At 43.0% G+C, this 24971-nt stretch overlaps 2 protein-coding genes across 3 annotated transcripts in view; both read left to right on the top strand.

The window, feature by feature from the left end:
- Nucleotides 1–11395, top strand: part of LOC139365431 (roquin-1-like) — a 64851-nt gene extending 53456 nt beyond the window's left edge. Inside the window, exons 4-17 of one of the 2 annotated variants that reach the window (XM_071102821.1) lie at nucleotides 592–834; nucleotides 1609–1784; nucleotides 3854–4054; nucleotides 4174–4306; nucleotides 4628–4746; nucleotides 4998–5110; nucleotides 5297–5563; nucleotides 5648–5832; nucleotides 6039–6406; nucleotides 6634–6795; nucleotides 6916–7062; nucleotides 7208–7415; nucleotides 7503–7747; nucleotides 10151–11395. In XM_071102821.1, coding sequence (XP_070958922.1) covers nucleotides 592–834; nucleotides 1609–1784; nucleotides 3854–4054; nucleotides 4174–4306; nucleotides 4628–4746; nucleotides 4998–5110; nucleotides 5297–5563; nucleotides 5648–5832; nucleotides 6039–6406; nucleotides 6634–6795; nucleotides 6916–7062; nucleotides 7208–7415; nucleotides 7503–7747; nucleotides 10151–10153 — 2570 coding nt within the window. In that variant the 3' untranslated portion in view covers nucleotides 10154–11395. Of the gene's footprint in view, nucleotides 1–591; nucleotides 835–1608; nucleotides 1785–3853; nucleotides 4055–4173; nucleotides 4307–4627; nucleotides 4747–4997; nucleotides 5111–5296; nucleotides 5564–5647; nucleotides 5833–6038; nucleotides 6407–6633; nucleotides 6796–6915; nucleotides 7063–7207; nucleotides 7748–8058; nucleotides 8148–10150 lie in introns of both variants that reach the window. The other variant, XM_071102812.1, reaches the window with a different exon arrangement.
- An 8003-nt stretch (nucleotides 11396–19398) lies between these two features.
- On the top strand, nucleotides 19399–24971 carry LOC139365692 (antithrombin-III-like). Its single transcript, XM_071102834.1, has 7 exons — nucleotides 19399–19734; nucleotides 21921–22290; nucleotides 22592–22807; nucleotides 23679–23816; nucleotides 23944–24162; nucleotides 24260–24499; nucleotides 24688–24971. The coding sequence occupies exons 2-7, from the start codon at nucleotides 21922–21924 to the stop codon at nucleotides 24862–24864; spliced, it is 1359 nt and encodes a 452-aa protein (XP_070958935.1). The 5' UTR covers nucleotides 19399–19734; nucleotide 21921; the 3' UTR covers nucleotides 24865–24971.

A 24971-nucleotide genomic window follows, 5' to 3' on the forward strand; every position in this document is an offset into this window, starting at 1 on the left:
TCTCTCTCTCTCTCTCTCTCTCCCTCTCTCTCCCTCATCTTGAATGGGGCTTTCTCTCTCTCTCTCCCTCATCTTGAATGGGGCTTTCTCTCTCTCTCTCTCTCTCTCTCTCCCTCATCTTGAATGGGGCTCTCTCTCTCTCTCTCCCTCATCTTGAATGGGGCTTTCTCTCTCTCTCTCTCTCTCCCTCATCTTGAATGGGGCTTTCTCTCTCGATCTCTCTCTCCCTCATCTTGAATGGGGCTTTCTCTCTCTCTCTCCCTCATCTTGAATTGGGCTTTCTCTCTCTCTCTCTCTCTCTCTCCCTCATCTTGAATGGGGCTCTCTCTCTCGCTCTCTCTCTCTCTCTCTCTCTCTCTCTCTCTCTCTCTCTCTCTCCCTCATCTTGAATGGGGCTTTCTCTCTCAATCTCTCTATCCCTCATCTTGAATGGGGCTTTCTCTCTCTCTCCCTCATCTTTCCTTTTCCTCTCCTCCTTATCCATTTGCTTTGATACTCGTGTTTTGCTGTTCCACAATTTCCTCCTTATTGTTCACACTGGTTGTAAGTTGCTATGAATAAGCCTTTCTCACACTTCATCCTCTCCTCCAGGTGTGGGGCTGAGCACCAGCAGCGCCCAGAGTTCTCTGAGTCGGCCCATGCAGAGGAAGCTGGTGACCCTGGTGCACTGTCAGCTGGTGGAGGAGGAGGGCCGGGTGAGGGCCACGCGGGCGGCCAGGTCTCTGGGGGAGCGCACCGTCACTGAGCTCATTCTGCAGCACCAGAACCCCCAGCAGCTCTCCTCCAACCTGTGGGCTGCAGTCAGGGCAAGGGGCTGCCAGTTTCTCGGCCCAGGTAACACGTATACAATAGCGACGTGCCACTGACGTTCTAGCTTTCTCAGCCATCTTTTTTTCGGTGTTTTGAGTGGTGCAAAAAATGCTTTCATTTTACTCCTGTGACTCTTTCGTACTCTTGCCTGTTCTTTTTCCCCCGTTAATGTTACAACCTCTGAAATGTTTGTAATGACCTGTCATACACACCCCGGTAATGGATGAAAAGGGATCAAAGGGAATACATTGTCTTTAACAATGCTAAAGCTTGGTTGGGGATTTAAAGCATTGTCTCGACACTTACATCACAATAAATAGGATAACTTCATTTTGATGGGTGTTAATTTTTTGTGGAATTGAGAAATATATCATTTAATAGTTGAAATGATTACAAATTAGATGCTCTGAAATGAAAGCAACTTCCGAAAACAAACACTTGGATTATAGTGATATTATGTCTTATCTCAACTATAATGTGAAGTGTGTGTACACCTTATATATAATCTAGAGCTGAGCATGTTGTTTTGTAATCTGAGAGTATCCTGCTATTGACACTTGTTTTATGCAACAGCGCATTTGACTGCAGGTAGGTGTAGACAGAGCAAGTTTTTGGTGGTTGGAGCCCTGTCCCACCCCGTTATGTTAATAGTTTTATATATGCAAATACACCCAATGTATTTATGCAAATTAGGCACATTTTATTTGAACATCAAATCTAAAGTCTGGGCCCAAATGACATGTCAATGAATCTCATCTGAGGAAAAATGGTAAGCATATGTTGCGCTGTCTGTTGTAGCGATGCAGGAGGAGGCTCTGAAGCTGGTGCTTTTGGCTCTGGAGGACGGCTCCGCTCTATCCAGGAAGGTCCTGGTGCTGTTTGTGGTCCAGAGGTTAGAGCCACGCTTCCCCCAGGCCTCCAAGACCAGCATAGGCCACGTGGTGCAGCTCCTCTACAGGGCCTCCTGCTTCAAGGTAGGTCTGACACGACCTACAAACGGTGGTGTACAAAGTACTCAATTGTCATACTTGAGTAAAGTAAAGATGCCTTAATAGAAAATGACTCAAGTGAAATTCACAGTAAAATACTACTTAGATAAAAGTAGCCACCCTTGACCTTGATGACAGTTTTGCACACTCTTGGCATTCTCAACCAGCTTCACCTGGAATGCTTTTCCAACAGTCTTGGAGTTCCCACATATGCTGGGCACTTGTTGGCTGCTTTTCCTTCACTCTGCGGTCCAACTCATCCCAAACCATCTCAATTAGGTTGAGGTCGGATGATTGTGGAGGCCAGGTCATCTGGTGCTGCACTCCATTACTCTCCTTGGTCAAATAGCCCTTACACAGCCTGGAGGTGTGTTGGGTCATTGTCCTGTTGAAAAACAAATGATGGGATGGTGTACTGCTGTGGTAGCCCTGCTGATTAAGTGTGCCTTGAATTCTAAATAAATCAGTGTCACCAGCAAAGCACCATCACACATCCTCCTTCATGCTTTACGGTGGGAACCACACATGCGGCGATCATCCATTCACCTACTCTGTGTCTCACAAAGACACTGCGGTTGGAACCAAAAATCTAAAATTTGGACTCTAAAAAGGACAGATTTCCACTGGTCTAATGTCCATTGTTTCTTGACCCAAGCAAGTCTCTTCTTCTTATTGGTGTCCTTTTTAGTAGTGGTTTCTTTGCAGAAATTCGACCATGAAGACCTGATCGACGCAGTCTCCTCTGAACTGTTGATGTTGAGATGTGTCTGTGAAGCATTTATTTGGGCTGCAATTTCTGAGGCTGGTAACTCTAATGAACTTATCCTCTGCGGCAGAAGTAACTCTGGGTATTCCTTTCCTTTGGTGGTCCTCATGAGAGCCAGTTCAAAGTCCTTGACATTTTCTGCATTGAATGACCTTTGTGTCTTAAAGTAATGATGGACTTTCATTTCTCTTTGCTTATTTGAGCTGTACTTGCCATAATATGGACTTGGTCTTTTACCAAATAGGGCTATCCTCTGTATACCCCTACCTTGTCACAACACAACTGATTGGCTCAAATACATTAAGAAGGAAAGAAATTCCACAAATCAACTTTTACGAAGGCACACCTGTTAATTGAATTGCATTCCATGTGACGACCTCATGAAGCTGGTTGAGAGAATGCCAAGAGTATGCAAAGCTGTCAAGGCAAAGGGTGGCTACTTTAAAGAATCTGAAATATAAAATAGGTAAGTGATTAATTTCATCTCTATTTCTGACTTGTGTAACTCTTCTACTTGGCTGATTACTGTTTGTAATGATTTTTCTGCTGGGCTATGTTCTCAAATAATTGTAAGGTATGCTTTCGCCATGAAGCATTTTTGAAATCTGACACAGTGGTTGGATTCACAAGAAGTTAATCTTTAAACATATGTCAAATAGTTGTATCTTTTCTGAATTTTTATAATGAGTATTTCTGTATTTGAATTTGGCGCTCTGCAACCTCCCTGGATGTTGGCCAGGTGGGACGCTAGTCCCACATACCCTAGAGAGGTTAACACTTTTTTGGTTACTACATGATTCCATATGTGTTATTTCATAGTTTTGATGGCTTCACTATTATTCTACAATGTAGAAAATAGTAAAAATAAAGAAACCCTTGAATGAGAATGTGTGTCCAAACCTTTGACTGGTACTGTACACCCATGCAAACATACACATGGCCGTGATCTGACTGACGGTGTCCCGGAGAGAGTTGTGATATGCAAAAAAAAAAGTTACATTCACACATGCGTATTAATTAACAAATATAAGAACCCACCAAATTGTTAATTCTTATTACATGATTCTAAGACCAGCATAGGCCATGCGGTGCAGCTCCTTTAGAGACTACTGCTTTAGGGCACGCAACTGAAAAGGTTTTAAAACATTTTAACAGAAAATGAAAATGGGAGGTAAGTCCTCCCAGTCCCTTTCAGTGCATTTTCTTCCTATTCGTGTAGTCAGTCTAATAAGCACAACTCGGATGTATCTGCCCTGATTTTGTCCTGTCTGTCATCCCGTGTATTCAGGTGACCAAGCGTGACGAGGACTCGTCCCTGATGCAGTTGAAGGAGGACTTCTGGACGTACGAGGCGCTGCGGCGCGAACACGACTCCCAGATCGTCCAGATCGCAATGGAGGGTGGCCTCCGCATCGCCCCTGACCAGTGGTCTTCCCTGCTCTACGGGGACCAGTCGCACAAGTCCCACATGCAGTCCATCATTGACAAGGTGTGTAGGAAGTGTGTGTTTTTATGTGATGGACCACATTTTGCTATAACATGACTGTTGTCCTAGCCATAGTGGTGTTGCTGTAAATTGAACAGGGATTTTGTGTGTGTGTGTGTCAGTTGCAGACGCCAGCGTCGTTTGCTCAGAGTGTTCAGGAGCTGACCATTGCCCTGCAGAGGACAGGTGACCCGGCCAACCTGAACCGCCTGCGACCACACCTGGAGCTGCTAGCCAACATCGACCCAAGTCCAGGTTACTCCATTTTACATCGCACCACTACCCTTTTTACAGTATCGTGCCGACCCGGACCGAACTGTGCTGGCTCTATTTTATTGTCAGCTCAGTACAGCTTTATTTGGCTTGATTCGGCTCAGCAGTGTGAGAAGTCATCAACACTCTCACTTTAAAAATGTGGAGTAAGTTGTATACCTTTTCAGATCAGTAAAAGAAACCCAAATTGAAATGCTTTTTTAAATGTAAGCAACATTGTGCCGTACATTCATAGTGCCTGTTAGTGCTCTTCCAGGTACAACGCATCTAACTGAAAAATACCTGTCTTGTCCTCCATCTTAGACTCCCCTCCCCCCACGTGGGAGCTGCTGGACACGGGCTTGGTGGCAGTGAAGACTGTGGTACACGGCCTGGTGGACTTCATCCAGAACCACAGCAAGAAGGGGAGCGACCCACAACAGGTCTGAATCTAGAAACCCATACCTCAAAATAAGATCTAAACCAATAGAACAGGTCTGAAATTCTAGGTAATGCCAGGGTCATGTTCATTAGGGCATGATACGTCATTTTTCTGCCTAATGAACACGACCCATGTTTGACTCTGGAATGATACTAGTAATGGCAGTCTATGGTTGTCTGTTGGTTTATGACCATAACAGTAACGATAACAACATATTTTGGTTTGTCAATTTTAACATTTCCCCCTCCCCAGCCACCCCAGCACAGTAAATACAAGACGTACATGTGTCGGGACATGAAGCAGAAGGGGGGCTGTCCTCGAGGAACCAGCTGCACCTTCGCCCACTCTCAGGACGAGCTAGAAAAGTGAGTACAACTCTACACCCAATGGGGGATCATTGGACAGAATCCACATTTTACTTAACGGTAAATGATGTATTGATGTTTGGTGGAAAGTTCAATTCAGCACTGCTAGTGTGACAGCAATCATTAGGCCAGACACAGGTGTTGAAACCTCTTTCACTAACCATGTCTTTCTCCTTCTTTCTGAAGGTACCGTAAGATGAACAAGCGGCTGGCTGCCCGCCGGCCCCTCAGCTTATCCCTGACGCAGCTGAACGAGGTTGGCCTATTGCCCGAGGAGGTGGGGATGCTGGAGGGGCTGGCACACAAGGGCTTGACGAATGGCATGGTGGCGTCGGTCACAGGCTCCGCCCTGCCCCAGCTCATCTCCCGCGGTGCCGATCCCTCCTACGAGCCCATGATGCGGAAGCCCCAGTCCCAGGGAAGCCTAAGTGCCCCCAGCTCTCCTCCAGACTTGTGAGTAGATGGACATACACAGCATCTGTCACACACACACACACACACACACACACACACACTGAAATCCTTTGTCTTTCTCAGACTGGACCCGGTGCCCAATCGGGCCATGGCCCATCCCAGGATGGCAGTGGACCACCTGGCCATGCACAAGCAGATGCCCAGGAGGCCATCCATGTACCCCCCTCAACAGGGAGAACTCTTCTACCCCCCTGAGCCCAGGGCACCTCCATCAGTCCTGCAGTATGAGGCCTCCCAGAACCCCCCAGGTAAGGCAGCACAAACTATATATATTTTTCTTGTGATTTCCTTTTTTTTTTTTGTATAGATCTATGTATCTCGAGCTTATGACTCATCAGCTGATTTAAAAACTGTTTCTCACTGGGAGCAATTGGACTTGTATATCTCCCAGTCGTGTGGTTTCATTGTGCTTATCTAACACCAATCATGTTGTCACTATTCTGTGTCCTGTCAGGTAACCCCCCCTACCCCTACCAGCCCTCTCAGTACCCACCCCAGCCTCGCTACGTCCGAAACCCCCCTCCCACCAACGACCCGGCCTTGCCCCCCTACCCCGGCACCTACCCCCAGGAGCGCCAGTGTCCCCCTCCCCCTCAGCTCTCGAGTTCCCACTTCTCCAATGCCAACCCCCAAGGGTTTGCGCCTCCTCCGCATTATGACGGCCGTCGACACCCCGCCTACCCCCCTCCACCACCACAGTCCTATCCCCACCGGGAGGACCCCTCCATGCCTGCGGACGAGGCCTCCAGAGAAAGATACCTTCCTGAGGGTTACCACCCCTCTGGCCCCCACCCCAGCCACATGCGGCCCTACACCCCCAGGGTAAGAACAGGTTTGCAGTACGAGGCTCTGCTAAAGGACAGTATACATTACTATGCCACTTATGCAATTACTTTTTAGTAGTTCAGTCATCAGCCTTACTCAGATTGAGTAAATTACCTTATTCAGCTAATCACAATAAGTGTTCCGGATAAATCCACTTCAAAAATGTATTTCCATCACTGCAAAAGTGCACTACAGTAAAGGTGTCCACATGTCCTGTTGTACAGGAGTCTTACAGCCGGCCCCAGCCCACTCCCAGTCTGGACTACTTGCACCGCCGACGCCAGGAGATCATGGCCCAGCTGGAAGACGGGAAGCAGGTCACTCCCCCACCCTTCGCCCCCTCACCTACTCTGCCACACCACTACGAGTCCAACTACACACAGGAGGTAAGAGGGAACTCTCGGCTGGTGTCTGTGGTTATATTCAGTGGTAGCCCCAGGTGCTGTCACCGCAGTTAGTTACTTCAAAGAATAGGTTGATTTAAAAATACTGTGTTTGTGTCACAGCAACAGCAGTACTTGGAAAACTCACAAGCGTTTTCAAAGTACCGCGAGCCAGACTACGCGAGCCAGTACTCTCCTTGGTCATGTGACACTATCGGCTCCTACATTGGCAGCAAGGAGGGGAAGTCCAGAGACAGTATGGAGAGGATGGTGAGTGTCATTAATGATCTAATCCCATTCAATGTCCTGTTTGTTTGTAAAGCTTGACTGCTTTTTAACATACCAAATCTATCTAAAGCTCAAAACATTTTCCAAAGCTCATTGTGACTGGTTGTGGCCTCTATGGGTGTTGTAGAACGCTGAGGGGAAAGGTGTGGAAGGCAGGCGCAGGGCTGCCGAGGCCAGAGATGACGACCCTATCATCCCCTTCGGCTCTCTGCCCACCGTGTCACGCTTCGGGGTGATCTCCCGCACCCCCAAGACGGGCTACTTGACTGCCGGGCCGGGGCAGGCCATGACCCTCTCACAGGGGACCAATGGCCCCAAACACGGCGCTGCAACAGGTACAGCGAGAACTCGCACACCTTTTGGGTTTTGCTCTGTTCGCTGCATTTCGCAGAGTCTGACTGGCTCTTGTTGTCCCCCTGCAGGGTGGGGTGCTGCCGGGTACAGCCAGCCCCCTCAGGCCCACCTCAGTGAACGGCCAGTCAAGGAGAGGGAGCAGCTGACGATGGAGCTCCAGCAGGTCAATCAGCAGATCAACAAGCAGACTGCCCAGGCGGACCATCCCAGCCCGGAGGAGTGGTCGTCAGGGAGCATCTCCAGCCAACAGCTGAGCCTGGAGCTCCACCATGTGGAGAGGGAGATCGGCAAGAGGACCCGCCAGATAGCCCTGGTGAGAGAGAGAGAGCGGCACAGAGATGGACAAATGGAGAGGGAGAAATAGCGCACACACACACACAGCCTGCTTTGATCTCTAAAACGGCAATGTGAACAGGGGCAGGGCTGAAGAAGCCCTGGGCTAATGTCACTGCTACTGCTATCCCACTTATAAAATATGAAAGAGTGAAACACAACCGAGCCCAACAAGTGCAGCTTGAAAGCTTTTCTTCTGAGACAATATTGATGTACACTCTCAAATGTACAAGCATTGTCTCCCAGTCACTATTGTGGTGAACTGACAGTGGTGCCATTGTCCCCTTGCAGGAGCACCTTGTGAGTCATGATGGGAGTGGGGCGTATAAGCTGAAGCCCACTGAGAACGGGCAGAGAGCGGAGCACTCGTTGGTCCTCAGGTAAACGGCACACAGCAAGAGTAGTTTGTTCATCTCAACTGCTGTGCCATAAGGAACCGTTAAATTTGCTCCAGAATTCTCCCTTAAACAAAATATCTAAGATAAGAAATGCTGTCTTAGAAATTACCCACATTTTCTCACATTGTTTTTAAATGGCTTTTTATATATAAGAAGTTACAAACTACTGCCATTTGATGCTGTAAAATACACTACATTACCAAAAGTAAACTCGGCAAGCAAAGAAACGTCCCTTTTTCAGGACCCTGTCTTTCAAAAAGATCATTCGTAAAAATCCAAATTACTTCACAGATCTTCATTGTGATGGGTTTAAATACTGTTTCCAATGCTTGTTCAATGAACCATAAGCAATTAATGAACATGCACCTGTGGAACAGTCGTTAAGACCTTTACAACTTACAGACGGTAGGAAATTAAGGTCACAGTTATGAAAATTTAGGACACTAAAGAGGCCTTTCTACTGACTCTGGAAAACACCAAAAGAAAGATGCCCAGGGTCCCTGTTCATCTGTGTGAATGTGCCTTAGGCATGCTGCAAGGAGGCATGAGGACTGCAGATGTGGCCAGGACAATAAATTGTAATATCCATACTGTGAGACGCCTAAGACAGCGCTACAGGGAGACAGGACGGACAGCTGATCGTCCTCGCAATGGCCACGTGTAACACCTGCACAGGATCCGTACATCCGAACATCACACCTGCGGGACAGGAACAGGATGGCAACAACAACTGCCCAAGTTACACCAGGAACGCACAATCCCTCCATCAGTGCTCAGACTGTCCTTAATTGGCTGAGAGAGAGAGGCAGGTCCTCACCAGACATCACCGGCAACAACGTTGCCTATGGGCACACACCCACCGTCGCTGGACTAGACAGGACTGGCAAAAAGGGCTCTTCACTGACAAGTCACGGTTTTGTCTCACCAGAGGTGATGGTCGGATTTGCGTTTATCGTCGAAGGAATGAGCGTTACACCGAGGCCTGTACTCTGGAGTGGGATCAAATTGGAGGTGAAGGGTCCGTCATGGTCTGGGGCGGGGGCAGTGTGTCACATCATCATCTGCCTGCAATGACAACAAGCTCAGTCCATCTCAACTCTGTGAGTTACATGTGAAACATCCTCCTCCCTCGTGGTACCCTTCCTGCAGGCTCATCCTGACATGACCCTCCAGCATGACAATGCCACCAGCCATACTGCTCGTTCTGTGCGTGATTTCCTGCAGGACAGGAATGTCAGTGTTCTGCCATGGCCAGCGAAGAGCCTGGATCGCAATCCCATTGAGCACATCTGGGACCTGTTGGATTGGAGGGTGAGGGCTAGGTCCATCCATTCAGAATGTCGGGGAAATTGCAGGTGCCTTGGTGGAAGTGTGGGGTAACATCTCACAGCAAGAAGTTGTTGAATCTTATGTTCATACAAATATTTACACGTCAAGCTTGCTGAAAATTAACACTGTAACAGTGAGAGGACTTTTTTTTTTTTTTTTTGCTGAGTTTATAGGGACACCTGCTGGTCTAACATTCCAAATCATGGGCATTTAGTATGGAGTTCTTCAGTAAGACTATTCTACTGCCAATGTTTGTCTATGGAGATTGCATGGCTGTGCTCGATTTCATACAACTGTCGGCAATGGGTGTGGCTGAACTAGCCAAATCCACAAACTTGAAGGGGTGTCCACATACTTTTGGGTGTATATGGTTGCACAAAGGAAGGAATGCTTGAAAAAAAAGTGTGATCTGCTTTTCACCAAAGCTTCTCTTGTGATCAACGAAACAATGTGGTTCAGGTGACAAAATGATGAATTCACTGTCAGTACCACCAGTGAGATTCTACTTGCACTGTTCTCAATGTCAATGGCTTAACTAACAAGTCATTATGTAATTCATGAAGATTAAAAACATTTTAAAAAATGTATGTAGAATAATACAAAATGTTTGATTCATTGTTGCTTCCTATCTCTCTCTGACCTTTCATTCTTTGCAGTGAGGGCTGTAACGGTCCCAGTGGTGTGCTGCAGGACAGCAGTGTGGCCAGCTGTGGTTTGTCCTGCCTTACCAGCAAGACCTCGTCCCTCAGCCTGTCTGCAGACCTCTCCATCGCTGGGGGCACTGACCGAAAGACCAACGGCGTGGTCCACCTGTGCTCCTAGCCACACAACTGGAGTCTGGTATTACCACCACAGCTACAACTAACTGATCAGTCAACCACATAGAGCCTTGGGAAACCCTTCGTCCTCTGAACGTTAGAACCGTTAGAACCGTTCCACTGTCATTTTGAGACACACAACCAGGTCCTCCAAACTGTCTGGTATACCCTACCTACATCTACATTTGCAAAATCTGATTGACGCCACTAAGAGAATTTTAACTTGATTACAAAACGTGTAGAGAGAGACGGCACCTCTCTCCTTGCTTAAAATGGCAAGAGACCGTTCTAGGTTTCTTACAAAGAGGGATTTGTGATAGAAGGGCTAGGAGTATCGAAGTAACTGAAAAAGCCACTGATTTGCAAATGTGGATGTAGTGCCATTATAGACAACGGCACTTCATTTGATACAACACAAATTTGCACACTTGCAACTTTAGTCTGTCTACAACTAAGCAGTATCTGCCCTGAATTTAATATTTTTTAATTTTAGTTTTTTTTGTTCTGTGAATGAATGTTTTTTTCATATAAAATCTCACCCTGCCTTGGAAACAAGATGTTTAGATTCCATGAACTCAAACCCAATAATGATTAGAAGAATAATATAACGATGAGACCAGTTCCTTGGTTTCAAATAGATAAGGCCACCATAATCGCATTGACATTAATTACATCTGTTAGCTTCAAAATGTGCAATTTTATTTTGTATTTTTTGGTAGCATCGCTACAGCAATATTTGTGCTTAGCGTATATGCATGTCCTGAAATGCAGACTTTGTGTTTGGAATTAATTGTAAGTTCTTGTTTCTAAGCTGCAATGTTATTCGCCTACCTTTTTTTTTTTTGTTTTTTGCTTTTCGTTAAGTTTGACTCTTGGTTCTCTGGAGGACATTTACATCTTATCAAAATATCTCCATCGCATAGAAACAATACTTGTTGGCAAACGTCTGTGAATAAGTTTGCGCATATCCAAGATAATACAAATTGAAGATGACACTGGCCTCTTGAAGGCAGAGAACGCCTTTCAACTGGGCAATTTTGAGATTTAGATGAAACTATCAGATACATTTTAACAAGAAGAAAAGGCTCCCTTGTGTCCACTTCAGTGGCTTGACCCTCTTTTGGCATCTCCCCTCACTACTACCACCACCTTCAGGATATTTACTTCAGCCTCTAACATCCATGCTTTGGTATGGGGCTGATGAGGAAAAGGATATATACATTTAGGCTTGGTATTCAAGCTGTCGTCTTTTGGGTGTAATTTAAATGCAGTGATGGACTAGGTGGGAGGGAATCACAACATGGGTCAAGCATACGTCTGTCTGCCTGTTGATGGGGTGGTCAGAGGTACTGGGTATATGGAGTAAAGGAAACAGGAACGAAGCCAGACATGACCCATGGCTGGAATTTGAGACCTTGATCTACAAAACATATTTGCACTTTCATAGCTTTAAGGATGGTTTGTACTGAGTATATGTATTTATTAAATGTACAGTATTTGCATCCTGAGGATGGATATAACATTAAAAGGTCAAACTTAAAACCACATTCTGTTTTAAGAACGTGTAGTTCAAGATGGCCATGGTTACTCCCTAAGGTCCTAATAGTGTTGGCCATGTTGTACAGAGCAGGGTTCAAACAGCCACTCTGTTTTTATACATCAATCTACTGTAAAATTATTTATTTATTTTTCTGTAGAGTTACGACATGTTCACTTCCACAATTGTGACACCCGGTATGCTGTCAACATACCCGTAACACCGCAAATTACAGGAAAGGTGAAATTCCTTTTTCAGTTCCTCATCTCCACTCCTCTGAGCACCTTTTTCACCAATCGCAGCAGACATTTGTCTAGTTTAAATTTATTTTAACTTCCAAGAAGTTGCTCTAGTAAAAGGGTTTGTGATGCGTTCCTGGAGGAGGCTTTAATCATTTGTAGATGGGGGTCGATGCATAGGAGGTGACAGGCCACTGAACTGGGCTAAGGCAGAACTACAGTTAGCATCACTGGAGACAACCACAGCACCACCACACAGGGTGAGAGGAGACTAGGAAAGGCATTTTGATGACACCAAATAAGTGCTTTTTCCCAAATATGAACAAATTAAGTGCTGCAGTTGCATTATCTGCATTACTTTTACATATTTTATGTGCTTAAATTATCGCCACCCCTCACACAGATGCAATTTGTTACTCCCAGATGCATGCGAACTATGAAATTAAGTACTGCAAGCTTACTTTCCCTCTTGGTAAGATTAATTCACAGAATGTATTCAAAGGTGTCATATTGTGAAATGGTGGCTGGGATATTCCATTTGAATTCAAAATATATCCAACAACTGGATTAGTCAAACTTGTTTTAAATCTAATCTTTGTCTTTATGGAAATATTTAAATATGTTGTGTTTTTTTTGTTGTTGTTACATCTCACTTTTTGAGATTTTATTTCAAATATGAAATGGCTTACACTGTATATGTATAGACTATATACACATTATACTGTACTGTATTTGTACAGTATATGCACATTAGAGTATATACACATTATACTGTATTTTCAAAGCCAGACAATGACACTGACTTAAGTCAATTCGTCTCCTATAGAAGTTCTCTGCCTTCTGTGCACATGACATTGAAATGTCCATTAGTCCTCAAAAGTTGCTGCCTTTTTTTGAGTTCTCCCCAGTTTGTTCCAATGCTTTGTCTGCACTCATGTCAGAGCATTGGATAGCAATCTAGCAATATTTTAGAAAATGACTTATCAAGAGGACAATGTAGGCTACTCAATGCAGTTTGCATTACTCTTCATGTTAATCATAACCAATGGTCCTTCAACCCTCCTTATTAATTGTGACAGAGTTAAGGACATGAGGACACAGTCCCTTAATTTGCATGGCATCATGCATGTTTGTGGTTACAGAAGTTATCTGGCTTTAGTCACCTCTGTATCATGTAGAGGGAAATTAATTGCGTTGTAGTGTAGCCATCGTGGTGGCTAAATGATGGTGGTTGTTTTGTAGTAGTTTTATAGCACTTCATAGGAAAATAAAATATCATTGTGCACAAGCACCTGTAGTTCTGGGGCTGAACAGAGCTGCAGTCAACTATGCTGTGTGCATACATAGCCCAAAAATATTTTATCCCAGAAATATTTTATCATAAGGTCACATGACTTGCTTTCCATACGGAAAGAATTTCCATATGATATATTTGTTTGATCTCTGTGGCTTTGACAGCCCTGACTTTCTGCCAGGAACTTCATGTTGGTTATCTGAAGAGCAGTGTTGTTCCAGAGGTCAAATGACTATCAATACATCTGTCAAACCATATGGTAAAATCAACTACAACAATCGCATTTGGGACTGAACTTCAGGTAATGCTTACGGTTCAGTTTCAGATAGCTCTATGTATTTGGACGAATGTTCCTCCATCAGTGTCATCAATACAACATGTCTCCTTACTCCTGTACATCCATCAGTGTCATCAATACAACATGACTGAGCCTTTTATAAGGAGACATGTTCCTCCATCAGTGTCATCAATAGAACATGTCTCCCTATAAAAGGCTCAGTCATTGCCTTTCCGAATGTGGGTTAATCATGCACACTTTTGTCTTGAAGGTATGCATATCTTTTACAGAGAAAATCAAAGTCCTCAGGACTTGGTTTAGAGTCGTCGGGGTGTTAGCAGCTAGGCCAGCGATGCTAATTTACCAATTTAGTGAGATGGGTCAACATACAGATGTACCGTGACTTGACTCGGTGTTGAGGAATTGGGATGTCTGAGATTAGACCAATGTACACTACTGTTCAAAAGTTTGGGGTCACTTAAATGTCCTTGTTTTTGAAAGATAAACACTTTTTTCCCCCATTTTTAAAATAACTTCAAATTGATCAGAAATACAGTGTAGACATAGTTAATGTTGTAAATGACTATTGTAGCTGGAAACAGCAGATTTTTAATGGAATATAGGTGTACAGAAGCCCATTTACCATCAATCCTGTGTTCCAATGGCACGCTGTGTTAGCTAATCAAAGTTGATCATTTTTAAAGGCTAATTAATCATTAGAAAACCCTTTTGCAATTTTGTTTAGCCAGTTAAACTGTTGTTCTGATTTAAAGAAGAAATAAAACGGGCCTTTAGTTAAGTATCTGGAACATCAGCATTTGTGGGTTCGATTACAGGCTCAAAATGAAACTCGTCAGTTTATTCTTGTTCTGAGAAACAAGAATGTGAGAAATTGCATGTGAGAAATTGCCAAGATATTGAAGATCTCGTACAACACTGTGTACTACTCCCTTCACAGAACAGCACAAACCCTAACCAGAATGAATAGAAAGAGAAGTGGGAGGCCCTGGTGCACAACTGAGCAAGAAGACAAGTACATTGGTGTCTAGTTTGATAAACAGACGCCTCACAAGTCCTCAACTGGCAGCCTCATTTAATTGTACCCGCAAAACACCAGTCTCAACGTCAACAGTGAAGAGGGGACTCCAGGATGCTGGCCTTCTAGGCAGAGTTGCAAAGAAAAAGGCTAGCCAATAAAAAGAAAAGATTCAGATGGGCAAGAGAACAGACACGGGACAGAGGAAGATTGGGAAAAAAGTGTTATGGACAGACTAATCTAAGTTTGAGGTGTTCGGATCACAAAGAACAACATTCGTGAGATGCAGAAAAAAATGAAAGGAGGCTGGAGAACCATCTGTCAAGCATGGTGGAGGCAATGTGATGGTCTGGGGGTGCTTTGGTGGTGGAAAAGTGGGAGATTTGTACAGGGTAAAAGGGATCTTGAAGGAAGGCTATCACCCCCTTTTGCAACGCCATGCCATACCCTGTGGACGGTGCTTAATTGGAGACAATTTCCTCCTACAATGACCTAAAGCACAGCTCCAAACTATCCAAGAACTATTTAGGGAAGAAGCAGTCAGCTGGTATTCTGTCTATAATGGAGGGGCCAGCACAGTCACCGGATCTCAACCCTATTGAGCTGTTGTGGGAGCAGCAATTTCCTCCTACGATGACCGTATGGTATGTAAGAAGTGCCCATCAAGCCAATCCAACTTGTGGGAGGTGCTTCAGGAAGCATGAGGTAATCTGAAGAGATTTCACCCCAACAAATTGACAACTAGAATGCCAAAGGTCTGCAAGGCTGCAAATGGAGGATTATTTGACAAAAGCAAAGTTTGAAGGACACTTATTTCAATCATTATTTATAACCTTGTCAACATCTTAACTATATTTCCTATTAATTTTACAACTAATTTATTGTATGTTTTCATGGAAAACAAGAACATTTCTAAGTGACCATAAACTTTTGAACGGTATCGTATGTTCTTGATACATTTATTCAGTTATTTGCCTCAAAAAAAGTATGTTACTATTTTGTAGACACATACTGGTCTCTCGAGGCATCCTTTGATCTTTAAAAGCACAGATTTAGGTTGGATCGGTTTTAAACATATATAATTGCTGTGTAACATGTTTTATTTATAATTATACTGTCATTGTTTTTTGTTGCTGTTGCTTGGGAAGGCACTTCACATTTAAGCGTAATGATTGGCTACAACAGCTTTTGCTGTGATGCATTGTAGAAGGTTCACCTCTCACCGGTTTTTATGTTTATTTTTTATATTGCCATGCTTCATGGGTGACATGCTGACTACACTGTGCGTGTGCGTCTGCTTGCGCATGTTGGTTTTGTATATCCACACCAGGCCTGAGCCAGACACAGAGGTTGAAATATCAAAACAAACTATATTCATTTGGGGAAAGGGTGAAACACATGAAACATTCATGGACATTGAGCTAGCTTGCTGTTGCTAGCTAATTTGTCCTGGAATATAAACATTGGGTTGTTATTTTACCTGAAATGCACAAGGTTCTATTTTTTTCCCCAGGATCTTTTGAAGAATTTTGACCCATTTTGAGTCACAAAATCGTGTGTTCTCTAGTCCGACAATTAATCCACAGATAAAAGGTGAAACTTAGTTTCTAGTAATCTCTTCTTCTGTGGACTTCAAATGGCGGTTGGCAACCAACTTTAAGGTGCATTACCACCACCAACTGGAGTGTGGACCTCAGTTCAGCTTTCAATCACCCACTTGGGTATATTTTCCATAAAAACCAATGAGGAGATGGGAGAAACAGGACTTGCAGCCCGTCAAGCATCAAATAGAACCAAGTTCTACTTTAACACCTGGCTACGCAGACACCTGCGAGCAGTTTAGATTAAATTATTAACATGTATGTGTACATTTATTTTGCCTGCTGACCACACTGCTTGCATTGCAAAATAAATTTACACATAGATGAACTGAGGTACACACTCCAGTCCAGTTGGTGGTGGTAATGTACCTTAAAGTTGGTTGCCAGTTGACAAATAAAGTCCACAGAAGACTACTACTACTGGAGGAGAGTTTACTAGAAAATATTAGTTTCTCCTTTTATCTGTGGATTAAATGTTGGAGTAGAGAACACAACATTTTGTGACTGAATGGGTCAAAATTCTACAAAGATCCAAAAAAAAGGACCTTGTGCATTTCAGGTAAAATAACAACTCAATGTTTATATCCCAGGACAAATTAGCTAGCAACAGAAAGCTAGCTAGTTAAATGTCCATGAATATTTCATGTTTCGACCTGTCCCCAAATTAATATAGTTTGTTCAGAGTTTTGATATTTCAACCTGTGTCCTGATGGCATCTGGTGTGGATGGACAAAATCAACATGTGCATGATGGCACAAGCGGACCCACGCACGTGCCCGGTGTAGTCGGCATGTTAGGCTACTTCTTAACATGCTGTGGTCAAGAACAGCTATCAGAATTTAGCATTTTTCTTGCGTGAAGAGGAAGGAACTACCATTGCTCGCACTGGGAAAGATAATTAACTCTTAAGTTAACTACTTTTCTGGGTTTGTCAAATTACAATTGCATACATTTTCACAATTTTGTATCTTTGTTTTTGCAGTTACGGTATTACGATCTTGGCCCATCATTGAGGGAACCATTTTGAATTGAGCTGTTTAAAGCACCGTCTGTTGCTCAATTATATTTTCATAATTAAGTATTTGCGCTGGTGCAACATTTTAACCTTTTTTCAAATTAATATAATATTGAAACTTAAACATGCATGTTTGAATATGTCCTTGTAAAGTTTTTGAAGTATTCATTTAATTAGAAAAAAATAGGGGCAAAATTCACGAGTGCTTAGTAAATGTGATCCTTTGCATAGGAATTCTCTTCGCTCCATACCTTCACTGCTATCTTTTGAATACTGTCTGGTCTCAGTTGCTCTATTGTTGATTATTGATTGAAGCTTAAGAAATGTGACCTGCCTTCCAGCAGGCTATTGACTATTTCAAAGTTTAACATGCATACATGTAGGTTTGTCTATACAGTAGATCAACTTGCAACTGTTAATTAAACTCCTTCAGGAGTCAGCATTTATATTAAATGGTCTCTACGAATCAGCCCTGGAAACATGAGTCAATCGGCTGATTTCCATTGCAGAGCCGAGGAACCGCTTATCCTTTCTGAGACAAAGGAGTTCAGTGCCAGATTCTCTGGGGGGGTGTGAGTTTCCTTGAAGTCTTGCAGCACTAACGTCTTTACGAGTTTTACAATTGTAAAACTGTGACGCGCTAATATTAAAGATCCATTGATCCCGGGGAAACTTGCCTATTTGTTTACATAGCCATTTGGTGTCTGTTAAATAGAAACCCAGGGAAATTGTTTGGCATGTTTTGGCTGTCACGTAGCATTGTTTGGTCTGTGTTTTAGATGGTATTAGGCTCGCCAGAATTTGAGGACAGAGATTCTGTCTTTTCCGAGGGGGTTTTCGATCCTATGGAGGGGCTCCCGAGTGTCGCAACAGTCTAAGGCACTGCATCTCAGTGCTCGAGGCGTCACTACAGACCCTGGTTCGATCCTGGGCTGTGTCACAACCGGCCATGATTGGGAGTCCCATATAGGGTGGCGCACAATTGGCTCAGCATTGTTAGGGTTTAGCCGGGGTAGGCCGTCATTGTAAATAAGAATTTTTCTAAACTGACTTGACAATTTACATAAAAAAAGACCCTTCTAAAAGGAATGTTTTGGAAGTTGTGTAGAGATCACAATAGTCTTAATTTCTACTTTCTAATTTAAATTGTGTGTGTGTGTGTGTGTGTGTGTGTGTGTGTGTGTGTGTGTGTGTGTGTGTGTGTGTGTGTGATATGATCATTAAGACAAGTATTGGGTAAACACAGTAACATTTGACAGTAGGATAGCCATACACCAAGACACGAGTAACTTCTGAATTCTTTGCCAAGAATGTCTTGTTCAGTGATTCATTTGACTAAATACTGTGGAATTGTTTACTTTGGACTTAGTTGTCCTTTTTAGCAATCATATGATGAGTTAAAAAATAAGTAACATAGGATGACACATTAAACCAGCCTGGCAGGGAATTGATTTCCATGTGAGCGGCCATGTCCCAATGGGAGAGACCGCTTCATTTCAGATTGTTTTCTTGTTCACGCTGAACACACTCATTGCTTCCACTCAAATTGAATTCCTTGTAATAAGATGGGCTGCTGTTGTATTTTTTTTTCCCATTTATTTGTTCCATATTTTCTAACTTTGGGAAATGTAATTGCTTTTGATTACTACTACCCAAGTTTTCTTGTAAGAGTTTGCTTAAACTAAGGTACAAGTTTAACTTCAACATTGTTTTTATATTATACTCCCTTAAGGAATGTTTAGAATGAGATTTCTCCAATTTGGATATAGGTCTTATACCATTTTTCTTTGTTAAAGAATTCACTGTGTGAAAATGGGATTGCATTTGTATAATACAATTGCTTTTGTTTTTTTTCTTTGAGGAGGGGAGAAGTGGAAGTTTGAAGTAAATGTAACTTATGTGCAACAGTGATTCTTTACTGGCAGGGACTGTAATTAAACAATATTGTGAAACTGATGCCTTTTAACCATCTTTTGTAGTTCTACACACACACACACACACACAGCTGTTCATATGTCATAGTGCAACATTTTTGTCAAAGACGTGCATTTCTTGTCAATATTGTATGGGGTATTTAAGCAGGCTAAAGACAGTTTGCTGTTGCTACATCAATATTAGTATGTACGATTATACGAATGAGTCTGTACTTTTTTGTTCTTCACTGTGACAATTATCTGTGCATTTGGTTCTATTTGTATCATTTCATATGAACAAATACTTGCGAAGACATTAGAACATTGGGTCACAGGATGTGGGACCAACGATCAATACTTCAAAGGTTGAGCTGAGTAAATGGTCCTTTCTACAGCCCGGTGCACTGCAGGACACTGACCCTGTCCCCTATGAGGGACTCGCCAGCTCAAATCGCAGCTGATATTTTTACGTTCCACACAGTCATTTACTTACAAGGAAATTTACCTCAGGTAAGGCGTCAATTCATAACATTGTTACGGAGAGTTTAATATGGTTTAAAAAGATTATGCCATGGTGAGATGGGCTTATAATTGCATGTTCAAAGATCCCACGTATTGAGGCTAGAAACAGGTATTAATTTCTCAATGGCTAGCTGAATAAACACGATCAACCCAAAGCTTCTCAACATAAAATAGAATATCTTTTAAGTTTTCAAACTTAAACATTTGTATTTGTTTTTCAATGTGTAGTTGCTTAGATGGCACTCTAGAGTTGACATATTTATAAATGTCATGAGGATTTGCACGCATCCCAACTTTACAAGACTTGGACAAAATATTATACACGTTAAAGAAAATGTAACGTTCACTCACTGTTTGCTGCCTCTGATAAGGTGATACCATTACATACCCCTGATGTGTTATTCAAATATCCCGTATTGGGAGAGCTAACTGAGAGAAATTCTTTTAAAATGATGAATTATCCCCAAATCGTAAATTGATAGTTCCCGTGTTTGCTTTGGTTCGTTTTCTGTACTTTGCATTTCACTATTTTACAGCAGGCTCCCACGATGTGAAGAAAATGTTGGACTGTGGAAGTCATTTTCAAAAGTGTTATGGTGTTGGTTAAAATGTGTGCTGCAGTGGTGGCTGGTGACTTAGGGAGGGGGATGGATGAAAGTTTTATATTGAATGCGTTCAGGTTTAAGCCTATGGTATGACATGCTATTATTGGAATTATATTTGGATTGTTTTGAATGATTAACACAGCAGTATTTCAAGGTATCTTAAAGATCGAATCTGCATGAGGGGAAATCGCACCACTATAGCAACGCAGTTGGTCTAGACCAGGTATTCCCAAACTGGGGTACGCCAAATGGGGGCGGTAGGGTAGCCTAGTGGTTAGAGCGTTGGACTAGTAACTGGAAGGTTGCAAGTTCAAACCCCCGAGCTGACAAGGTACAAATCTGTCGTTCTGCCCCTGAACAGGCAGTTAACCCACTGTTCCTAGGCCGTCATTGAAAATAAGAATTTGTTCTTAACTGACTTGCCTAGTTAAATAAAGGTAAAATAAATAAATAAAAATAAAAATGTAATTAACTTTTTTTTTTTTTTCAAACAGTCCAACTATACATTTGGGTGAAGTTTATATCTCACCCGAGTAGCCTTGTTTCACTGCCAAAAATTAAATTCAACCATCTAGTGTTCAAATAACAACACAATGTCAAATACAGGTAGCCTAGTCAAATAATTAACATCCAATCACATTAACCGTTACACTCTCGAGGGAATTCCACTAACGGTCCGTATGTAGCTGCAGCTCATGTTGGCATCTGTTCTGATGGCGCAAAAGCCATGACAGGGAGACCTAGTGGAGTGGTAACGCGTGTGCAAGCAGTTGCTCCCAACGCCACTTGGGGACACTGCAGCATCCATAGGGGGCTCTTGCTGCCAAGGCAATGCCTGACAGCTTGAAAGACGTTTTGGACACTGCAGTGAAAATGGTTAACTTTGTTAAAGCAAGGCCCCGAACTCTCGTGTATTTTCTGCCCTATGCAATGATATGGGCAGCGACCATGTAACGCTTTTACAACATACAGACAGACGTGTGCTGGTTATCAGGGGGCAAAGTAATTGACATGTTTTTTGAATTGAGAGAGGAGCTTAAAGTTTCCTTTACTGACCATTTTCACTTGTCTGACCGCTTGCATGATGAGTTGCTCACACAACTGGCCTATCTAGGTGATGTTTTTCTCGCCTGAATTATCAGAATCTAGGATTACAGGGACTCTGCAACTATATTCAATGTGCGGGACAAAATTGAAGGTATGATTAAGAAGTTGGTGCTCTTCTCTGTCTGCGTTAACAAGGACAACACACAGGTCTTTCCATCGTAGGATCTTTTTTGTGTGCAAATGAACTCAAGTTTACAGACAATGTTAATATAAGGAATGTGAAATGATTTATACTTTTACTTTTGATACTTAAGTATATTTTAGCAATTACATTTACTTTTGATACTTAAGTATATTTAAAACCAAATACTTTTAGACTTTTACTCTATTTTACTGGGTGACTTTCACTTTTATTTGAGTCATTTTCTATTAAGGTATCTTTACTTTTATTCAAGTATGACAAATGGGTACTTTTTCCATCACTGCCCTGCTATACCCTGACCCAGACCCCTCTCCCCGCAGAATGAGGCTTCCCCAGTTTGTGTGGACGCTGGGGCTACTATTGCCCTTGCTGTCAACCTCCCAGGCGTTCAAAGACATCTGCAATGCCAAGCCCAAAGACGTGCCCCTGGAGCCCAGGTGCGTCTACCGCAGCCCCGAGGACGAAGCTCCGACAGGGGATGCTATCCCGGAGAAAGTCCCTGAGAACACCAATCCCCGGGTGTGGGAGCTGTCCAAGGCCAACAGTCGCTTCGCCCTGTCCCTGTTCAAGCAGCTAGCCCAGGGAAAATCCAGCGAGTCAAACATCTTCATGTCTCCTATCAGCATCTCCTCAGCCTTTGCTATGACCAAGCTGGGCGCCTGCAACAACACGCTAAAACAGATTATGAATGTAAGGGGTCTGAAGCGTAGCCCACAGGACTGTTAAATAGGCCTGGTAACCAACATCAAAAGGCCAAAATATAAAACCAAGATTGAGGCTTACTATACATTTACAAGTACATGACTCATTCAGCATTTTTTTCATCCACATTAGGCAGGAAGAACTTAAAAATGTGGGGTTTCTGTCAATTCACATGTTCACTTTTTCTTGTTCCTCTAGTGATAAACATGTTCTTTTTAAATGAATGGCCACAACCAAATAACAGCTCAGGGCATCCCAATGTCCTGTCTCTGTCTCAATCTCAATTCAGGTGTTTGAGTTTGACACAATCAAAGAGAAGACGTCGGACCAAGTGCATTTCTTCTTCGCCAAGCTAAACTGTCGCCTGTACCGCAAGAAAGACAAGACGACAGAACTGATCTCAGCCAACCGTCTTTTTGGAGAAAAGTCTCTGGCATTCAATGAGATTTACCAGAATATCAGTGAGCTGGTGTATGGAGCCAAACTCATGCCACTCAACTTCAAGGTCTTTCCCTCTTGCATTGTCTATAGCCTACAGCTTAATTTAGCATTTTCACACATCACAAATAGATATTATATACTCTTTAATAACAATGTGTGTTCAAGAGTTAAACCACATAACTATAATGGAACAGCATTAAGTCTAATCAATTACATGCACCATTACTACATGGTCTTTATCTGCAGTCACACAGCTGAATAATTACAGTGCCTTCTGAAAGTATTCATACCCCTTGACTTATTCCACATTTTGTTGTTACAGCCTGAATTCAAAATTGATTAAATATATTTTTTTCTCACCCATCTACACACAATACCACATAATGACAAAGTGAAAACGTGTTTTAAGACATTTTTGCAAATGTATAGAAAATGAAACACAGAAATCTTATTTACAGCCATTGGAAAACCTCCCTGGTTTTTGTGGTTGAATCTGTTTGAAATCCACTGCTCGACTGAGGGACCTTACAGATAGATAATTGTATGTGTGGGGTGCAGAGATGAGGTAGTCGTTAAAAAATCATATTAAACACTTATTGCACACAGTGAGTCTATGCAACTTATGTGACTTGTTAAGCACATTTGTACTCCTGATCGTATTTAGGCTTGGCATAAAAAGGGGTTGAATACTTATTGACTCAAGATATTTCAGCTATTCATTTTTTATTCATTTGTAAACATTTCTCAAAACAGATCCACTTTGACATGATGGGATATTGTGAGTAGGCCAGTGACACAAAGTCAAAATGTTATCCCTTTTAAATTCAGGCTGTAACACAACAACATGTGGAAAAAGTCAAGGAGTGTGAATACTTTCTGAACCAAAGTAATTCTAGACATGTAGAAATGCAATTCTGTGACCATGGGTCTTTTAGGAGAAGCCAGAACTGTCCCGGGTGACCATCAATGATTGGATCTCAAACAAGACTGAGAACAGGATTCAGAACACCCTGCCGAAGGACTCGCTGAACTCTAACACTGTGCTGGTCCTGGTCAACACAATCTATTTCAAGGTGTGTTGAGTTTATTTCCTCTCTGCCTATGGAGGGCCTTTGAGCCAAAACTACTTCATTTTTTCCTCCACGGCCTTCCTTAGCCACCACCCAGGCACCCATTTCCTTCCATTCGACTGTCTCACAGGGTCAGTGGAAAAGCAAGTTTGACAAAAAGAATGTCTTCAAGGCTGACTTCTATGTGAGTAAATCCAAGACGTGCCCAGTGTCCATGATGTACCAGGAAACCAAGTTCCACTACGGCAGGTTCACGGAAGACAAGGTGCAGGTGCTGGAACTGCCGTACCGTGGAGATGACATCACCATGGTGCTGATCCTACCTCTCAAAGACACACCCCTGTCTGAGGTGGGTGCCAACTGTCATAATTTACACTGTTCACTGACAATTATAGTGTACAGTACTATATCACACTGAATTTTCGCTCTGCCGATGATGTTCTAAGGTGGAGGAGAACCTGGACTTGAAGAAGCTGACTGGCTGGCTACATAACATGAGGGAAACCTCAGTGTCGGTGCATCTGCCACGCTTCCGCATTGAAGACAGCTTCAGTCTGAAGGAGAAACTGCAGGCTATGGGGCTCGAGGACCTCTTCAGTCCCAAGGACGCCAGCCTGCCAGGCATCCTTGAAGATGAGGCGAATTATCTGTACATTTCCGATGCATTCCATAAAGCATTCCTAGAGGTATGTACAGTATCCATCATAATGATCATCACTAAAAGTAGCCGGGGAAACAAACGTCAACAAGCAAATGAACAGATCAAACGTGCATCGGCTGGGGCACTCATCGATAAACTTTATTATATCAATGAAAATTATAAACTTTCAAAACATTTTTGTCCAGTAACTTAAGAAATAATTAACTGTTGCAGGTGAATGAGGAAGGCAGTGAGGCGGCTGCTGCCACGGCTGTAATGGCCGTCGGCCGTTCCATAAACTCAAACCGGGAGTTGTTTGTGGCCAACAAGCCCTTCCTCCTGCTCATCCGAGAGTCCACCATTAACACCATGGTGTTCACTGGCCGAGTGGCTGACCCCTGTGACCCCTGATCACACACTTCAGATGTGTCATTCCCCAATGTAAACTGTCATGCCATGCAACTACCTACTTCTGATCTCTGTATTGAGCTAAAATAAACCAAATGGGATGAACAGTG

The sequence above is a fragment of the Oncorhynchus clarkii genome, chromosome 1 (assembly GCF_045791955.1).
Source record: "Oncorhynchus clarkii lewisi isolate Uvic-CL-2024 chromosome 1, UVic_Ocla_1.0, whole genome shotgun sequence".
Classification (NCBI taxonomy): domain Eukaryota; kingdom Metazoa; phylum Chordata; class Actinopteri; order Salmoniformes; family Salmonidae; genus Oncorhynchus; species Oncorhynchus clarkii.